Raw genomic sequence first — 12,710 nt, 5'->3', positions numbered from 1 at the left:
TAGTTCTCAGCCAAAATGACTCAGTCATGTATGGTTATTTATCTCTTTATTTATTTTGGCCAAGATATTTTGACATACATGGGGGACCTGAGAATTTGATTATCTGCTTTCCCTAAGTTCTGAGATCAGGCGACTGCATCTGTCTTATTTATTGCTAAACTTCCTAAAGTCAGATGTCTGGATACGATACCTGCCTCCACGATCACGGCTGCTGGAGCGGTACTGCAGAGACACCATCACATAATGTGTGAACGGTGCCCTTGGAGGTGTGCAGTGAAGCTGTCTTCCACTTAATAGGGGCGAGTTTCTGACTCTCTCTTGACTTCAGCTTCCTCATCTATAAAAGGAAGATAATGTCTACAACTTTTTTCCCCCTGTTAAATGGGATAGTATTTGTAAGGCATTTAGTGCTTGGCACAGTTAAACACTCACTAAATGTTAGCTGTTACCATCTTCAGTATCAAGTTCTCTGTCAAAGACGTAGTACATGGTAGGCATGGAATGAATTATTTTAAATGACTTAAAAAGAGAAACCTTGAACCATGTCAGAGGTTGGATATCCAGTTCTTTTCTTGTTTACACATACACAGTTTTCAAGCGCTAGTAGGAAATCTTGTCCAGATTGCTTGTCGGCTTTTAGCTTTTGGACTAAAATCTGTTACTAGATTTGTACTATAGGCTTTTCTGAAAAACTTCGGAATACTAAAGAAAAGCGAATAATAACCTTCTTAGATAAAGTTTGTTTAAAAAAGAAAAAAATCGGTCCCGTATTACACATTTAAGATCCCAGAATTCAACCATAACAATATTACTATGTTTTTTGTTTGGGTTTTTTTTTTTTAAATAAAGGGCCACTAAAGATAAAAACATATAGTCCAGGTCACTATTTGCTGCTAAGGTATTTCCAGAAAAATTTTGATACTTAGTTTTTTTAGGTATCCACACAGACTTTTTCCTTCTTTCTTTTTTTCTTTTTTTAAATGGAGGTACTAGGGATTGAATCCAGGACCTTGTGCATGCTGAACGTGCACTCTACCACTGAGCTAGACCCTCGCCCCTTCTTTCTTTCTCTCTCTCTTTTTTTTTTTTTCAGTCATTGCAAATAAAAGAATTCACTAAGGATAATTATCTCTTTTCCACAGTAATTACTACTTGTTTACTTCTAAGAGTTAAGACTCAACAAGAAGTTAATAAAGAAAACTGTATAACTATTAGAAGTAGTTAGTAGGATTTTTTTAGGCTGTGTACCTTTCAAGTTCTCCATTCACTGCTTCTGAGAAAAGTAACTAAATATTGAAAGATGGTATTAGATATGTTTGTTCTACTTTTTCACGTTTTAATCATAGGATGATCTGCTGTAGGGATGGGCAGTGCTTTGCTTACCTACTTTATATCTCAAGATAGTTTTATCTAAAACTTGTAAAGCTAAATGGCTGCCTCTTCTCTGAGGGAACATAAAACTAGTCTATTATCTGATAGGTTAAAAAAACCCATGATCGCAGGAAAATAAAATGTACTTTTAGAAGAAATTCCTTAAAATTTTGAAGTGCTTTGAATTTATATTTGAAGGTACCTCGAGTGTAGAATGATCATGCTTTTTGTTTTGTAAAGCACACATATATTTTAGATACTCCATAAATAATATCATTAAATATTTTTCCTTCAGAGAAAAACAAATACCAAAAAGGGAAATATGAAAGAATGGGAGGAGAAAAATACATTTGTGGCTAGAATAAAGACATAAGATTTATTTTAAATACTTTCAATATAATGGAAGTAATTAAAATTTGCAGTGTCAGAATATGTATTTTATTCTTTGTTTTATGAAATTATATGTAGCTGTAAGTTTATTCCTATTTAAAAAATTTTTTGTTTTAAATGAAGTCTATATATTCAGATATATTAGACACTAAATATGCACTGCCTTGTTAAAAATTAATGTAAACATCTCTTTTAGAAACAAATTTTCATTCAAGACTTATTTTCCCAACTGTAATGAACATGATTATTTGTTAAACTCTGTAGACCAGGCATGATGCAGGAATCAGCTGTCGTTTCAATGAACTGATGTCATCACTTAAGTAGAAGTCAATACCATGTTGGTCAGTGAAAAGCATTCTTAATGGTCTACTGGCTATATTACTGAATAAGTGATTAGATTGTGGAACCTCAGAACTGCTTGGGACCAACTTCTCTTTAAAACATTGCCCTTTATTTAGTCTGCTAAGTAATAAGTCATACTTATAATTAGAAAACATTTTTAGCTGATTAATATATTTAGCCTACACTTCATTCAGTAACAGTTTAAAATAGCTTAAATGTCTTTCAGGTCTTATAAAAATTGTATAATAGTTAAACATAAAATAGGATAATCTTTAAGATTGTTTGGTTAAACAAATGAATATGTAGTAAATAACTTAATGGAGTTCAGGTTATGCATTCTGCTGTTCATGTATTGTTTTTATAGGCCATCTGTGTAGGACCAGAAAACATGCAGATAATGTATCCAGCCATATTTGACCAGTTACTGGCATTTGTAGAATTTTCCTGTAAACCTCCACAGTATGGACAGCTGGAAACAAAACACATTGCAAATGCAAAATATAATCAGGTAATTTACTATAAATTATATTTACTCTGTAAAATTTCATGGCTTATAGTCAGTTCCACTTAAGATGGACTTTGGTTATCTCAGGAGTTTTTCATTCACAAACTTTCATATGTTTGTTAACATTTTAAGCTGGAAAAAGAAAAACACTATTTGGAAGACCTTTTCTTGGTTCCTTTTTTATTCTTTATTACTTTCCTTTCTCTAGTAGTTCTCCACGAAGTTTGACCTTTCATGTTACTCTGAAGTATATCTTTCTTCAAAGTTCCTTTCTTGGAGTCCCCATCCCACTAAAAAATGGCTTCTCCATCCCTAAGCCAAATCCTACCTAAAATAGATACCTGTAATGCAAAATGAAGAAATCTTTGTATACTAAATAAGAAATTGTCTACTACTGGTGTGATATTTAGTTGGATTTTACATAAAAGATTTTTATAGCCATAATTGGCAAATTTTAGCTTTGTTTTGGCTTAGGGGAAAAGTAAATTTCTGAATGCATGCACATGCTGATTTTGTTCACTCAACATAAAAATTATAATTTTACATGGTCCGAAAAGTAGTTTTAATGTGTATTAACTTTTCTCATTCTATTTGTCTTGCAACACAATGGAATCACAATAGATCCAACTATTTGCACCGGTGAGTTAAATTTCCTAAAATTGTCCTAACCTATTGACAACAAATAGAGTACATCTTTCCCAGTTCTTGATAGAATGCTCTATGTACTTTTTCCAATAGTTTTAATTCTTGCCTGGCTGAAAATTACTCTTTCGTGAAGTACGTATCTCTTTGAAAACTTTGCATGTAATATAACCTGATCTCAAACGAAGGCCTGAACGTTAAGACAAAGAAGCTTTCTATGAAAACAGTATGATTTCATTTAATCTCATTTTTATTTTAACTCCATGTGAAAATATTACTTTCTAGGCGGAATGGGTAGCCTTGAATTATGTACCATTTGCTGAAAGGTCTTTAGAAGTAGTTGTGGATTTATACCAAAAAACAGCCTGTCACAAAGCAGTGGTGAATGAGAAAGTACTCCAGAATATTATTAAGGTATCTTTTTTATTTTAATTTCTATACTTTCATTTAATGATGACAGTATTATTGAAATTACTCTTTAAGTAATAATATATTATCATACATTGAGATGAATGGAAAGTACAATTTATGTTGCTACTTATAGTGACTTTTCTCCGACAATCATGGATATTATTTAGGAAGCTATTTTTCTAAAGCATGGGGTTTCTTTAATGAAAAATATTTTAAAGTAAATATACATTCGATTTTGTACAATTCTTAAATATTACTGCATAAGACAACGAGGGTCCTGTTTCTTAGGACAGTACTGCTCATACTTTGAGGGTGATGAGCATTAAGGGGGAGGTTCACAAGGCAGCCTGTCGATTTAACTGATCGTGTGTACTGACTTGCTTTTTAAAGGCAGTTCCTCAGTGCATGGACAGTCATTAAAATTCATCTCTTGCTGACTGTCCTCTTCCTCCAAAGCTTATTTTCTGCTTTTTCTTCTGTTTTGAAGGACAAACCTAAACCTTGCTCTTCCTCTAGTATGTGGATGTGCCTTTGATTTCCTAGACAATTACAGGCTGATTGAACTCTCTTCCCCTCAAGGAAGAAGGCCTCTCTCTTTTCCGAGGCTCATCCCTCTCTTTGTGTTCATCCTTTTCTCTTCCCACCTTTCTTTGTTGGTGATTCTTTCATTTTTCTTTCAGCCTCTTATACTTTATCCTGGAAAGATGATTAAGCCTTTTATACAAGAACTTTCTACTCAAATTGCCATTCTCTTTCAGCTTTCCTTTGCTTCCAAACTCCTTTAAACAGCTTGTGACCTTCACATAGCCACCACTTCGTCTAACCTGTTGCATGCTGCTTCATGGCCATATTGTGCTACAGAAACTACTTACTTGAAGTTACAGAAGACCAAATTGTCAAATCCTAAGCCCTTTTCTAATTCTTTATCTTCCCTATAACATGGTACTGTTCCTACCTTCTTAAAATTCTTTCTTCCTTTGATTTTTGCCATACTTCTTTCTACCCCTCACCACTCATCCCATCAAAACTGTCCTCTCTCTCCTCCTTTATTGAGAATTATTTTTAAGCACTTCTGTTGCCAGGTACCAACAAGTAGTAGAGATTTAAAATGAATAAATAATCCATATACTTAATAATTCAATAAAGGATCTATAAAAAGGCAAACAGACAACAATGCAGTGTATTAAGTACTAAGTGAAGACCACAGAGCGGAGGCAGCTTTGTGTTCAGATAGACCTGGCTTAGCATAGTGCACTGCTGTGTACCTGCTTCTTTGTGATTTTTGGTCAAATGACCCTGAGAGTTTTTCTCATCTGTAAAAGAAGAAGAGTACCAATACCACTTTCATATCAACCTTTAAGAAAACTAGTTGAGATACAGCATTTAATGATACTTGCTAAGTAGTCAGTTCTGGATAAAAAGGTCCCCCCTCCCCTTCTGCTCCAAATAGACAAGGAAATAACTTAACTGCCTAGGGGATCTTGGCAAGGAATAACAGAAGTAACACTTGAAGGAGTAATAGAGTTTGCTAGATTAAAAGGGAGAGGGAAATATTCTAGATAGATTAAGCAATGTAAAAGATTAGATCATGATATATTTTAAAAGAAATATTGAAAAATCCCGTTTAGGGAGGGTGATAGGGTTTGGAATAGTTCTGAAAAAGTGGCTGTGGGTCTTAAAAGCCATCAGAAAGAACCAGACTTTGCTCTTTAGCTGTTGAAGGAGTGAGCACGGAGGGGCGACGTGAATCAGTTTGTATTTGTAAAGGAATGAAACAGTCCCTCTTCTGTATCCCTAAGCACTTTGCTGGTGCCACTTACTACATTGTGTTGTGGTTAGTTGGACAAGGCTCTTTCTTTCTGTGAGCTTTGTGGCAGCAAGAACTGAGTTTCCCAGTTCCACGTACATTTATGAATATATACTATATGCCCATCCTTGTATTAGTTACTTAAATATTTAAAAAAATGTATAAATCATATATCTCTGCTGGACTTAACATTCCCTTGATTTCAGTAAAATATTAATTGCAGTAGTAAACCATCCATTTCTTTTATCTAAACTTGAGTTATAGGGTGTTAGTTTAGAGTGGCCAGTGTATAGTTTATTATTCTTTTGTTTGCATATGATATACATTCAGGCTCTGACTAGCTTTAACAATAAAGATTATTTATTGGCATGCTTAGTTGGAAAATTCGGAGATAGAGGAAGGGCTTAACGACTGGTTGATGCAGTGGTTCAGCGCCATCACCAAAAACCAAGTTTTTCTCTCCCTGTTCTGCTTTTTAAGGGTTCACTGCATCCTAACTACATTTCTCCTCATAGTTGTAGGCTAATAAAGGAATTAGATGTCAGTAGCAGGGGTGTGTGTGTGTGTATCACATTTTCTTCTTAAGCTCCTAAAATTAACCTTAGGTGACCCAGCTTTGGTCCCATGCCCAGTCTTGCACCAGTGATTATGGCCAGAGAAATGGGGTAGTTCGATTGGCTTAACAAGCTAATCATCCCCTTACCCTAATTCCCAACTGGATGTGGGGAAGGGAAAGGGGTAAATAGACTCTGGGTGGGCTAACTACTTGATGGTGGAGGCCCATTTCATGCTAATATGTAATGGTTCATATGTTCACCATGCAACTGTGTAGTACTAGTTTGTGTGGATGATGCTGAAATTAGGTTTTATGTTCACTCCATAACACTGAAATATGAAAATGTATCTCTTCTACTTTTTCTCTTTCTCATTTATATAAAAACAGAATTCTCACTCTAATGCAAATTATCAGATGATATGCTGAAACTATTTATTGATGGCATGCTGGGATAGCTCACTGTGGTAGTTTGCTCAGTCTAGTCTTCTAGTTGGTGGATAGAACTATGACCAGAGAAATTCATTCTGAACCACCAAATTAGTTCTTTAATGATTAACAGCAACCTGTCTCAAAAGTTGACCAATTAAAAAGTAGGTCTTAATATTTTAGTCACCATCCATAGTTCAGATGCTCTGCTGCTGTATCCTCAAATGTTAAAGATAAACTATGTTCTTGAATTACCTATTTTTTCTCAAATATTTGGAAAAGGAAAAAAGTATATTAAAATGTTAGTGTAGAATATAAAATTCAAGGAATTTTAAAGGTAAAACATAAGACTTCAAAGTAGTGATGCCCTAGGCCATGTTTACCTAACCATTAGTGAAAAAATGTAAGCAGTATTGACCTCTCTTTGATGGGAGAAACCCCATCGGTCAGATTATTTTCTGCTAGGAGAACTATGGCAGAATGTTCTAATTTTATAACATCAAGTTAGAGAAGCTGCAAAATTGTAAGTTTCCTTACTGTTGTTCTTACTCTTATTCTAGTTTTTTATGATGAGAAACTGAGGTTCAAAAAGGTTATTACTCATTCAGGGTCATTGTTTATCAAATGGAAATAGGACTTAAAAGTACATCTTTCTAGGCAATATGATTTGAAGACCATGTCTAAGAATTGGTCTTTCTAGAAAATAATATCCTTTTTAATATGAAAATACCTATGTTGTTATGTTTTTCTCTCAGCAGTAGTTTTTTTCTTTTTTTTTAAGTAAAGTTGTATGTGTATGTTTTAATTAGTACCTATCTTAAACTGTCTTTATTTTCACAGACCCTTAGGGTTCCTCTCAGTTTGAAGTATTCCTGCCCTTCTGAAAGCACATGGAAACTCGCAGTGTCTTCTCTCCTCAAAGTTCTTTCTATTGGGTTACCTGTTGCCCGGCAGCATGCTTCTTCCGGAAAATTTGACAGTATGTGGCCAGAACTAGCCAACACTTTTGAAGACTTTCTCTTTACTAAAAGGTCAGCTTATTCATTTTTACAATTAAGACAATCTTTCAAGAAATGCGAATTATACCTGTAATTGCCCTAAAAATAGTTTGTCATTATTCATTAGCAAAGTATTTGATTATTAGGATTGCTGGGTTGTATACAAAGCATAATGGGATTAGGCATGTATCCCCTGGGTACATTATCTGTGAGCGGTGGAGGGTTTTGCTCTTTTCAGTGTTGTGGGTTGTAAGACTGGAATCTATATATAAGACCACAGGAATGCATCATAATTGAGAAGCCATGGTTTTAACTTGATGAAGATAAGAGGATCCATTTTAAAAATCTGATGCCCATTTGGCATTACAAGAGGAAAACAATTTGAGAAAATTGAATTTTTTCGTGAAAAATAAGATCATTAGTAATAATGAGCAGCTCTTTGGGATGTTTCACTTTTGCGAAAAAGAATGGAACTTTCATTGTATAATCTCCAACTGAGGGCATATCTTAAGGATGCTATTTTAACCCTTCTCTGAATCAGAGTAGGATAATTGGGACATGGACTAAATTTTTTGAGTGAGCAATCTGCTGCAGTCCATCTAGAGCTGTGCTATCTAATACAGTAGTCACTAGCTACAGTTAATTTAAAATTTTAATTAAGTCAACTTAAAAATTCAGTTCTTCAGTCTCACTAGCCATGTTTCAACATTGCCATGTGTGGCTAGCAGTTGCCATAGTGGACAGTGCAGATCATTGAACATTTCCATTATCAGAGAAAGTTCCTTTGGGCAACACTGATCTAAAATGTGCCATTTTATTAAAGATGGACTTACCAGTAATAGCTGTGATAGTCAGGTAGTCTTCAGTAGACTCCTACAATCTAATTTTCCTTTGTACTGTAGTGAAAAAATTTTCTATTTTTGTATCCATTAATCATTTTTTAAAGCTATAGAATGATGAATATGTCATGTACTGCTATGTAACTGTTTTAAATCGTTAGTTTAAAAGCACTTAAATTATAAATTTGCCATACTTGAAGGAAAAAAACCTACATTGGCACATTGATAATGATCAGATGAGCCCATAACAGAATGATTTAACTGAAGAAGAGACTCTTGTCTTCCTTTCTAACGTGGTTTAGTTATTTAGTAAAGAAAAGTTGTAGGGTGCAGAAGGTTAACTTGCAGTTTATCTACAAAAGCTTATCTGATATTTCAGAACTGAGAATAATGACATGTGATCCTAATTTCTGTTTCTGTAAATCATCGGATTTTGTTTCGCTGTATTCTTATATATTTCTCCCCTCTAGAAAGTTTATTGATACCAATGCAAGAATGCTCTTTTTATTTACAGGAAAATCATCGTAACTTACAAAGCATATTCAAACAAATTGTTTTCATCTTTAAAATAACCCTGAATATTTGAGTTCCTTTATGGATTTTGTTGCCTAAGTCACTGTGTTAATTTGTATGAAGCAAACAGATGTAGAAATTTAAACTTTTCTTTTTCTTTCTCAATTATTTGTCTGTATAAGCATGTTTCCCTATTAATAAATTGAATAAGCTTAGATCAGGCTTTTTGCTATGATTGAAACATCTTGAAGAATTTCTTTTCCTGTGGCTGTCTTTCCACCATCTTCCTTATTCTCAAGTTTCTTATTGAACATTCTTCATTTTCCAAACTTTGTTCTTGTTTTATTAAATTCAGTCTCTTAAGTACTTTTATGTGTACAAGAAAGTAGATAAACAAAGGCCTAATACTAGGTATACTAGGTAGTTTACCTTTTATGTAATTTTGTATTAATGCAGTTACAGTATAATTTCATTACAGTCTTTTGCCTAAGGCCCTACACACATTAAAGGTTTGAGTATACTGGGGGTGTTGAAAAATCACGTTGTTTAAGAAACAGTTAACATAGTGGCTGAGAGCCCTGTCTTGGGAATCAAACTACTTGTATTCAAATCCCAGCCGTCTAACTTTGGATCTGTGTATTTTGGATGAGTTATGTATCTTACAGTGACACATTTTCCTCATCTGCTAAAGAGGAATAATAATGCTACCTAAATCATAGGGCTATTATGAGAATTAAGTCACTTAAATTAAATGATTGCTTAGAATTAGTTCCTGGAATGTATATGCTTTTATTAAAATGCTTGCTACCCCCGTTATCCTCATTATCGTTACGTCTTTCACTTAAGAGAAACTGACATTATCCATATCCTTTCCTATGAAACAGCCGTATTTTATTGTTTTTATTTTTATTTTTGTTTGTTTGTTGGGGGGAGGTAATTGAACCCAGGACCTCATGCATGCTAAGCATGCACTCTCCCACTGAGCTATACCTTTCCCCGAAAACAGCCATATTTTAAACTAAAAATTTACAGACCAAAACTCTTAAGTAACTGGGACTAGGAAATTTACCTCTAAATTTGGAGTTGTTTTTAATGATTGGAAAAAAATTAAGGTACTGAATTCTGGTATCAAGTAACAGAATCAGTGTTCTAAGTTGTGGTTATTCTAGTTACAGATTTAAGTCTTCTACTCTATGAAGAAATAGAAAGATACCCTGTATTGAGAGTCAGGAGACCTGTGGCCTGCTCTCGACTCTGCCACCTACTTTCTGTTCACCTTGGTCATTTCCTCTCACTAGGCATCATTTTTTTAAATTGTAAGACCTAAATTCATTGATTTGACTAGTCGTAGAAGTCTGCAATTATTTTACGTATTTTGACTTAATATTTTAATTAGTGTTTTTAATTAAATAGTTTATATGGATAAAGCCAGTTTACTTTTTATTTCATAGTCAAAGAATACTTTAAGGCTCATATTGAATGCTTTCATTGGTTAATTGATACTAAAAATGCAGTGCTCACTAAGAGAACTTAAAAACCATGCACATTTTCACAGCTTCATGAGAAGATTTTGTCTTTGTTTTTGTTTTCCAAATACTTATTACTTTGGAAAATCACAAACTGTTGGACTTTAAATTTTACTTTATGCTACATGTATACTGTGTTCTATAATTGAAGTCTGTCAGTAGTAGTATTTGAACAGTAGGAAGAGTGTTTCTGGATTTTGATTAGAATAGAAAGACTTAGGTTTTTGTTTTTGTTTTAAGACTTAGGTTTTTAAATAATACTAGTATTTGAGTATTTTTTGTTTTACACTGGAAATGTAGGAGTCTTTTAATCTAATTACTAATACTCTAAGACTCTGAATAACCATATCTTTCTCTGTGGTATTTTCCAACTGTTTATGGTTTGCAGCTGCTTTCACAAAGCAGTACAAAATAACAAAGAAAACAAATAAAAGTAAAATCAACTAGAAGAAAAGAAAGGCTTTGGACATCATTGAGGGCTATCATAAGTGGATGAATTGTTAAAATGAGTGAAAGAAAAACAGTTAAAAATGAGAAGCATAAGGACAGTAATCTGGTGGACACTTGATATTTATTAGGAATTCATTCAGCTGCCCTTTAAGTACCAAAACATGGTACTTGTCCTCTAGAAGACACGTATTTCCACTTGTCCTCTAGTGGAAATGCGTACAATCAGTGGTCTGTGGAACTTAAGTTAAAAACCACAGTACTACTGAAAAGAATTGAAATGAAACATGTTCACACAAAAACTTGTACACTAATGCTTATAAGCAGCATTATTATAATAGCCAAAAAATGAAGACAATCCAAATGTTCATCAGCTGATGAATGGATAAACTGAATGTGGTATGTACATCCATACAGTGGAATATTCAGCCATAAAAATGAATGAAATACTGATGCATGTTACAACATAGATGAATCTTGAAAATGTTATGCTAAGTGAAAGAACCCAGACACACAAGGCCATATGTTATATGATCTCATTTATGTGATATATTCAGAATAGCAGATCCATAGAGACAGAGATTAGATTAATGGTTACCAGAGGTGGGAGGAGGGTAGAGTGGGGAGTGACAACTAATAAGTTTCTTTTGGGGGTGATGAAAATATTCTAGAATTAGAAATGATGATCATTGCACAACTTTGCAAATATACTAAAAAGCACTGAATTATACAATTTAAAAGTGAATTTTATGGTGAAAGAATTATATCTCAAAAAATAATTTTAATGTAACATACAGAGAGAACTGATGAAAAATACAAATAATATTTATCAGTTTGAAGTCTCTTTTATTTCGAATAAAAATTCGTAAATTAAAAAAAAATCACTGAATACTATACTGCTCAAACTTAGAGAATTTAAGGATCTTTTATGGCCCATTTGTACCTATAATATTGACTATTTCCCTTTAATTTATAGGTAAATTCTGTTAATAATCTGCGTTTTTTTTAAAGCTCAATTTTTTTGATATGCTTTCAGTATCTAGTAAGGATACTAACTATAAATTAAAATAAATAACCAATAGGTTGGGTTCTGAGGTGATAGTATTCAACCTGTGCACAATCGAATAAATTTCCGATTTTATTGATCATTAGGATTAGGAGGAGGGAACCTTTCAGTTTTTAGCTTTGTATGCTACTCTCTTCCCTCATTATATTTTAAAAATGCAGTTCAGTGTTTCTGATGTATGATCCCAATGATTAATATCATTACTGTATGTTCTTAATAAACTTTTTTTTAGTTGGTAGTTAGCCAGTTGGTATTTGTCTATGTATGTGTGTGTATTTTAATACATGTGATTAGATAAACTAAGTAATACCAAATAGAGCAAAAACCGCTTTAGATACAAAACTGTTTACTATACCTCTAAATCTAAATGTGATAATACTGTTTTTACATTTATAACTTTTATAAAAGAAAAGAACCTAGGCTCAAATATTATACAAGTCTCGGTTTAAATTGTGGCCTTGTCATTTATTTGCAGTGTGTTCTTGGTCATATTACTAGCTACATTTGAAGCTTCAGTTTCCTCTTCTGTCAATTACATGATAATACATGTGGTTACTGTGGGAACGTGAGAGATAAGACACATAAAACTGTTAATGCAGTGGCTTCATCTCTGATTTTTCCTGTCATTATTATTGCAATAATCATCACCATTCTATTCTCAGCTGTTTTTGAGTGCTTAATATTTCACTGTTTCATGAGTGTAATAGCACTTTACTGCTCATTCTTAAGAGCCACAGGGTCTAGAATTCGCTTTGGTTTTCTCAGAACTGTTGATTTATTCTGATCTTGTTGGAATAATTTTCTACTTTAGAAAGTCTGAATCAGTCCTCTTCAGATGTTCTCTGTCTTTTATTGTAAAGATACATAACAT

General features: G+C 33.4%; 1 protein-coding gene across 3 annotated transcripts in view; it reads left to right on the top strand.

Moving 5' to 3' along the window:
• The window catches only part of MON2 (MON2 homolog, regulator of endosome-to-Golgi trafficking), a 102,026-nt gene that overhangs the window by 66,082 nt on the left and 23,234 nt on the right, over positions 1-12,710 (top strand). For 2 of the 3 annotated variants that reach the window (XM_006192371.3, XM_032493107.1), the window contains 4 exons: positions 2,468-2,611; positions 3,230-3,247; positions 3,536-3,664; positions 7,291-7,481. In XM_006192371.3, the coding sequence (XP_006192433.1) occupies positions 2,468-2,611; positions 3,230-3,247; positions 3,536-3,664; positions 7,291-7,481 (482 nt within the window). The remainder of the gene's footprint in view (positions 1-2,467; positions 2,612-3,229; positions 3,248-3,535; positions 3,665-7,290; positions 7,482-12,710) is intronic. The other variant, XM_006192372.3, reaches the window with a different exon arrangement.

This window comes from Camelus ferus, chromosome 12 (genome assembly GCF_009834535.1).
Source record: "Camelus ferus isolate YT-003-E chromosome 12, BCGSAC_Cfer_1.0, whole genome shotgun sequence".
In the NCBI taxonomy this organism is placed as follows: domain Eukaryota; kingdom Metazoa; phylum Chordata; class Mammalia; order Artiodactyla; family Camelidae; genus Camelus; species Camelus ferus.
The sequence above is the reverse complement of the archived record's forward strand: the minus strand, read 5'-3'. Positions and strand labels throughout refer to the sequence as shown.